General features: G+C 47.3%; 1 protein-coding gene across 1 annotated transcript in view; it reads left to right on the top strand.

Moving 5' to 3' along the window:
- Window positions 1–4,696: 4,696 nt before the first annotated feature.
- The window catches only part of EFR3A (EFR3 homolog A (S. cerevisiae)), a 74,677-nt gene continuing 71,533 nt past the window's right edge, over window positions 4,697–7,840 (top strand). Inside the window, exon 1 of the mRNA XM_010844313.1 lies at window positions 4,697–4,927. Within this exon, the coding sequence (XP_010842615.1) occupies window positions 4,849–4,927 (79 nt within the window). The 5' untranslated portion in view covers window positions 4,697–4,848. The remainder of the gene's footprint in view (window positions 4,928–7,840) is intronic.

Raw genomic sequence — 7,840 nt, 5'->3', positions numbered from 1 at the left:
CTGCCATCTATGGGGTCGCACAGAGTCGGACATGACTGAAGCGACTTAGCAGCAGCAGCAGCAGTGTGTTTCATGTAGAGAGAATACACCAATATATACTATCTAATTTGAGTTGTCTTGTAAAGGATCTCATTGCCTACAGTGCCTCTACGTTTAAAAGAAGTTTTTTTCTCTGTCTCCTTATAGCAATTCCACTCTAACACCCTGTGTTAAACACTAAAGCTAGCTAGTATTTTAGTAAATAACAATGGGAGATAATGCTCTTCTCTAATTGTTTAAAATGATAGTGTTTCTAAGGAAGGGTTACCAGCTGTTTTGTCTGCTCTAATCAAGAACTCAACCTTATTATCTCAGGATTTTGCTCCCTATCCATTTGCAATTCTCTTTATAAAGCAGAGATGACGGTGACATTTGGCTCGTGGAGTGTGTGCCTGCACGCCGTCCTAGTTGGCATAGAGAGGGGTTGGGAATGACCTTCTGGATTAGAGGCTCATCCTTTTTATTTGTTCTCATGTGTTTCCAACCTCTTTGACAACGACGGAAGTGAGAAAATTACTCTGGCATTCAGTGTGCTGTGTTCTCAAATGCATGAGCTTAAATGGCAACAGAAATAGCCTGATGACATGTGTGGCATGCCTGGGTAGAGCTTCACTGTACTTCAAGTCTTTGCTTTCTCTTTCTCTCTCTTTTTTGATGTGGACCATTTTAAAGTCTTTATTGAATTTGTTATAATACTGCTTCTATTTTATGTTTTGGTCTTTGACCTCAAGGCATGTGGGGTCTAAGCTCCCTGACTAGGGACCGAGCCTGCACTCCCTGCACTGCAAGGTAAGGTCTTAACCGCTGGACCATCAGGGAAGTCCTTCACCTCTTTCCTAAGAGGATGGATCTCCACCTTGGTTGCGCATAAAACATCTGGGGAGCTTTTAAATTAGGTCCACACCCAGGCTACGCTGCAGACCAAACTACATCAGAATCTGGGAAGTAGGATCTGGGCATGGCTATTTTTTAAAAGCTCTCCTGGTGATTTCAAAGTTGAGTCAAGGTTGAGAACTACTGCCTTGAGGGGACTCATAAAATGTTACAACACAGAAGTCTCTCTTATCTTGAAATTGAGGAAAATTACATCCAGAGATGTCAAAAATTCTCAAAAGGCTAGGTAAGAGGGAAGGCAAGATTCAAACCCAGGTTTTCTAAGTCCAAAGTCTGTGTTTTGATGCCTCATAAAACATAAGTGACCTCGGAAAACCCTGAGTCACTATTAGGTGATGGTGGAAATAGAATGGAGTGAAACAAAACAAGAAGGGTATACTCCTGATATAAATATTTAGTGAGAAAGAAAACTAAGCAATGAGAGCATCAAATTGCATCATTATGACCTTTTGGGAATAAGCTTTTGGGAGAAGTAAATAACAGCTATTTCCTATAAACTGTAAATTTGCTGCCAAATACCTTTGAATACGCAAATGCATGCTAATTAAAAGTGAATCATCTCAGTGCCTGATTTAGAAATTGGAACAAATACTGGACTAAACCTAAAGCAGAGCTATTTTGAGCAATTCGGGCTATAAGCAAATATTCTGATAGGATGTCGACAATGGTATTTCTAATACCATTTGGACGGATACTATTCTTTCTGGAAGAGCGATCTATGCAGAGGCTCATCTTTGTGTTGGCCCCACGCAGTGTGTAAGAATCAGAGCTGGGAGGTGCGGGGACACAGAGATCGATAAATTCCAGTTCCTACCAGTCCAAATTTGGCTTTAAGAGAGGAGCACTGGCACAGAGTGGATAGGAAGGGTATTCACGAGAGGTTCAGGACAGGCAAACACCCTTAGCTCAAGTACTAAAGAAGGTGGTGGAAGAATCAGTCCTCTAGAAATTGAGGTGAGGAAAGGGGTAATACACAGGCAGAACCTGACCCAGAAGATTTGATAGGGAAAGGAGGTCTGTTCAGTAACACTGTACTGAAAGCCCACCTGTACTAACTTGGAAAACACTTCGGCATAACACTTAGGTTATGTGATGTTATCTGTGCTATCATTATTCCTGACTTTCAGCTGTCCCTTCCTTAGGATCTTTGGCTGCTGACTTTATTTCTGGCAATGATACAAAACCAAAAGACCAAGAGGGAGTTTTTAAAAAAACCAAAAAACCCAAACCCATTATGGGTCAAATGATCCAGGGCCTCTGAGACTTGTATCTTTTTTGAACAATGTAAGCAGAGATGTCTGTCATTCAGCAGCGTGTCCTCCTTTGCCTTCTGGGGCACTGTGCCCTCTGGCTCTCCTCCATCTCTGTCATTCTGGCTCCACACCCTCCCTCAGCAGGCTTTCTCTGACTCCTGCCCTCAGCTTCTGTCCCTGGGCCAAAGATTTCCAAATTTCTCTGAGATCCCTCTGCCTGCCTTCCACCTGGTATGCCAGCTGCCTTCAGATCTATTTGCTCAGATGTTTCTCTTGGACGTCATCTCAGGCTTAATACGTAAAAGAGAAACTCACATCCTCTCTTCACACCCCCTCCCTAAAGCAGCTTTCCTTCCCAAGTTGTCTCCTGCTCTTCCAGCCCCATCCGTTTCCTTACTCCAAACTTTGAGTTACGTAACTAACATATGCCTCACTTTTGCTCCCAAGTCAGCAGACAGCAAATGCCAGGGAGTCTGCTTATGCAGTAAGATTCAGCCCTTTCCTTTTCCACAACCACCAATACTTCCTTCTGTATAAAAATCGAGGTCTCCCCTCCATGGTTCCTCTGCCATGCTGTCTGGTCCATAGAAAGCTGTTCCTGATCTTGTAATGATATTGTCCTTATAAAGAACCTAGATTCTTAAAGGACAAGTTCCACATTTGCATGTAAAGTTGTTCATTAACTAGTTCTATTGTACTTGCTTTATTTTTATATCCATTGAATAAATATGTATTTTATTTACATAGTTGTTAAATTAATATGCTTTAGATACTTTCGAACTGTGGTGTTGAAGAAGACTCTTGAAAGTCCCTTGGACTGCAAGGAGATAAAACCAGTCAATCCTAAAGGAAATCAATCCTGAATATTCATTGGAAGATTGATACTGAAGCTGAAGCTCCAATACTTTAGCCACCTGACGCGACAAGTGAACTTACTGGAAAAGACCCTGATGCTGGGAAAGACTGAAGGCAGGAGGAGAAGGGGATGACAGTGGATGAGATGGTTGGATGGCATCACTGACTCAATGGACATGAGTTTGAGCAAGCTCCAGGAGATGGTGAAGGACAGAGAAGCCTGGGTGCTGCAGTCCATGGGGTTGCAAAGAGTTGAACAGGACTGAACAACAACAAGCCCCGCTACTGTGCGCCAGGCTGGAATACAGACATAGGAACCAGATATGGTTTTTGCCATTTTCTGAAATGTGTACAGTCCACTGGTGGAATATAAGCACGTATAAAATTTTAATTAGGATTCAGTGAATAAACTGCTACAGTAAAGGTGTCCAGAAAGTCTGGGCAAGGTATCTGGGAGCAGGAAAGATGTTACAGATGATAAAAATATGCAGCAAGGCATTGAAAGAAAACCAAGTACTTGGTAATCTGGCCTTTACCATTAGCAAGAAACAGTCTCCTACATATGGATTGTACACTCTCCTCTCATCCACTTCCCTGACTCACTTTAAATTGCCCTCTACCCTCCCCTAGTCTCTTTAAGAGCTGTCCAGGTCTTTGCTAGTTCAATTTTTTTTTTGCTAATTCTGCTTTTTCACAAGTCCACCTCAAGACAAACTTCCTCAAGCCCTGCCCTCTCTTATCTTCACCTTCTTTCTCCTCTCCATACTGCACATCATTTCTTAACTAGAATGTTGGCACTACCCTCAAAGACAAAGAATTTCAAAGCTAAATATATACTTGAATCACTCTCATGTGTGATTCATCGGGTTCAGGTAGGAAGGCAGGAATTCGATTTTTAGTAGATTCCCAGGTGATTCAGGCACAAGAAACAATCCTGAGTCACTTTGAGAAACACCGTTTGAGACCCCTGTGGGCTTCCTATTTCTTTCTCCACATAGGCTGTCCGCATCCTATAAGGACTAGCAAAGCATATGTGGGTTGCTGAAGGCTCTGGGCTCCAAGTACCAGCTTAGGCCGTTGACTAATAGACACATCAATTACCAGTGACATTCAGAGAGTCAGGAAAAATGACTCAGTCAAGTGGACAGAACCTCTGTCTCTGGAGGAAAGTAACTCCGGAGACATGAAATCTCTCTGAAAGTCATCCAAGGAGCAAGAGGAAATTACATTTTCTGTCCTCTCAAAACAGACGTAGCCACCGCCCCGGAGGACCTCCGGACGTCTCAAATAAATCACGCTTCCAGAGAATAAAAGACGCACTGCAAGTTCAAGGGCTTAGAAGAGAAAAACCCTACGGGTACTAGACGCATTCATTCAACGCCATCCTGCTTAGCTTACAACCTCATAAACAGGTGCAACTGCTAAGAAAATAATTGTTGCTAATGCACCTCGAATAAGGGTTCGTGAAAACGAATGTGACTCAAACCACTCCTTTTTGACAATAAAGCGAAGTCCGAGGATGCCCAAAGCGCTGCGCAGTCCTTCCGCACTTCCCCAAGTCCCCCCATGCCGCCCCTCCCACCTTCGAGTGCCACTGCCCTGCGGGGGGGCGGGGCCTGGACGTCGGCGACGTGCTGACGTCAGGGCGTGGGGACGCCCCGGCGTCGTCCAGCGCGGGGCTGCGCCGGCGGGGGCCTGCTGCTGCCCGCTCCGCCTGCGTGGTCTCGGAGTCCGCGTCGCTTTTTCGGCCTTTCGCCCTTAGCCTCGTCCCGGGCCTCCCGCGGCCCGGGCGGGCTGGCCCGTCGTGATGCGGTCAGCGCGCCCGGCGGGCCCCGCTGAGCCTCGGCGGCAGCGACGAGCGCGGCTCGGGGTCATCATGCCTACCCGTGAGTGGCCGCCCTAGGGCCGGGCCGGGCGGGGAGCGTTGGGCGCGCACTCCGGGTGTCGCCGGGCCGGGGAGTGCCCGCGACCGGCCGAGTTCGTTTCGTTTGGGCTTAGGCTTTCCCGGGAGTGGGCGGGCAGAGGTGGTTGCGGCGCGGGAGCCCGTTGCACGGAGCAGGAGACCGAGGCCCGAGCGCGGAGGGCGCCCGGCTTCGGAAGCGGCAGAGCTGCCAGAAGTCAGCCCCGCAGGACTTCAGAGTCCAGCTGTTCCTCCAGCAAAGCGCAGGGACTTCCTGCAAAGGCGGGGAACTCACCGCCCCCCCGCCATCGCCATAGCCTCTTCACTTCCTCGAGGACGGACGTCGCCGGTGGGGACGCCCCGGCCTCTCCCGGAGCGCTTCCCCACGACGCCCAAGCCCCGGCAAGCCTGGATTTTTCCTCTGAGACACGTCCTGCTGGTTGAAGTAGGCGCGCTCCTTGGGGAACTTTGTCAGGCTCGGGTGCCCCGTGGTGGTGGACCACAGGGCTTCCGATCCACCGGGCAGTCGGTTGGAAAAGGAGAGTTTAAGGTCTCCCTCCCTAGACACGTTGAATAAGACTCCCGGAGCTTGGGCCCCGGAATCTGTGTCCTCCGTGTTAAACGGAAGGACCCTGAAGTTTGAAAATCGCTGGACAGTTGGAGGCATTTTGGGCAAACAGGGTGTATGTAGTACAGCATTGCCAACGACCAATTTTTCAACGAGCCCAGAGCATCACCAAGTAGTGATTCTTTAAACCCACTGGCTTAGGTATGTGCCCACTAGGGTAGTTCTAGATTTTGGACGCAGAGGAAAAGCATTGATGATGATTGATTTGAGAATTTTTTTCAGGTAGGGCTCTTGTGAGCACGGTGTGTCATAATGTGGAATCCTGAAACACTTGGCAGCATGTTTCCAGTTAGCTCCTATTTCTTAGAATTCATAACGTTTCCTAATTGTCCTTATTTTTGTAGACATATGGGACAGTGGATTTCCAGGTCAGCCTCAAATGCTTCTTTTGTCCAGTGGTGGGTAAAGAGGCATTATCTCCTGATACTAGAAAGGTTTATATAATGCTGTTGCATATGTTTAAACAGTCTTGATTGTAAAGATGACTAACAACTTCTCCTGTATGTCTGGGTAAGGTGGGTTTTGTTCTCTTAACACAGATTTCCTAACCTTGATCTTCTTGGGTTTTGTATCCAGTATGCATGTCAGCAGGCTTCCCTGGTGGCTCAGTGATAAAGAATTTGCCTGCCAATGCAGGAGAGGTGGATGCCATCTCTGGACGGGGAAGATCCCCTGGAGGAGGAAATGGCAACCCACTCCGGTATTCTTGCTAGGATAATCCTGTCGACAGAGGAGCCTGGTGGGCTGCTGTCCATAGGGTCACACAGAGTCGGACACAGCTGAAGCGACTTAGCATGCATGCATGCATTGGGGAAGGAAATGGCAACCCACTCCAGTACTCTTGCTAGGATAATCCAGTGGACAGAGGAGCCTGGCAGGCTGCACTCTATGGGGGCTCGAAAAGAGTTGGACACAGCTAAGCACACACACGTTCATATGTCAGCAGTTTATATTTTAATTTTATTCATCTGGACTGGAGGAATATCCTCATCACTGTTACTGTCAGTTTATTGTTCCTAAATTCATGTTCGTGTTATTCAGTGAATTAGCACTGTGCTAATCTACACTCCAGTATTCTTGCCTGGAAAATCCCATGGACAGAGGAGCCTGGTGGGCTATAAGTCCATGGGGTGGAAAGAGTGGGTCATGACTTAACAACTAAACCACCACCATGAATCTACTTTCTTAGAAAGCAAAGTGTGGGGAGGGGACACCTTTCTTGAAAGTTAGGACTTCAAGTGGAATTTATTGGCAAAGTGGCAATTATTTATTTTTCTATTATGTTTTAGGGTTATCTAGCTTCATAGACGGAGAAGGCAACGGCACCCCACTCCAGTACTCTTGCCTGGAAAATCCCATGGATGGAGGAGCCTGGTGGGCTGCAGTCCATGCAGTCTCGAAGAGTCAGACATGACTGAGCGACTTCACTTTCACTTTTCACTTTCATGCATTGGAGAAGGAAATGGCAACCCACTCCAGTGTTCTTGCCTGGAGAATCCCAGGGACGGGGGAGCCTGGTGGGTTGCCGTCTCTGGGGTCCCACAGAGTCAGACAGGACTGAATCGACTTAGCAGCAGCAGCAGCTTCATAAAATGGACATAGGAAACATTTGTTTGTTTTCTTCAGTTCAGTTCAGTCGTGTTCAACTCTTTGCGACCCCATGAATCGCAGCACACCAGGCCTCCCTGTCCATCACCAACTCCAGGAGTTCACTCAGACTCACGTCCATCGAGTCAGTGATGCCATCCAGCCATCTCATCTTCTGTCGTCCCCTTCTCTTCCTGCCCTCAATCCCTCCCAGCATCAGAGTCTTTTCCAATGAGTCAGCTCTTCGAATGAGGTGGCCAAAGTACTGGAGTTTCAGCTTTAGCATCATTCCCTCCAAAGAAATCCCAGGGCTGATCTCCTTCAGAATGGACTGGTTGGATCTCCTTGCAGTCCAAGGGACTCTCAAGAGTCTTTTCCAACACCACAGTTCAAAAGCATCAATTCTTCGGCACTCAGCCTTCTTCACAGTCCAACCCTCACATCCATACATGACCACAGGAAAAACCATAGCCTCGACTAGACAGACCTTTGTTGGCAAAGTAATGTCTCTGCTTTTGAATATGCTATGTAGGTTGGTCATAACTTTCCTTCCAAGGAGTAAGCGTCTTTTAATTTCATGGCTGCAGTCACCATCTGCAGTGATTTTGGAGCCCAGAAAAATAAAGTCTGACACTGTTTCCACTGTTTCCCCATCTATTTCCCATGAAGTGATGGGACCTGTCT

This window comes from Bison bison, unplaced genomic scaffold, assembly GCF_000754665.1.
Source record: "Bison bison bison isolate TAMUID 2011002044 unplaced genomic scaffold, Bison_UMD1.0 scf7180017864199, whole genome shotgun sequence".
Lineage (NCBI taxonomy): Eukaryota > Metazoa > Chordata > Mammalia > Artiodactyla > Bovidae > Bison > Bison bison.
Note: the sequence above shows the minus strand (reverse complement) of the source record. Positions and strands in the feature narration are given on the sequence as shown.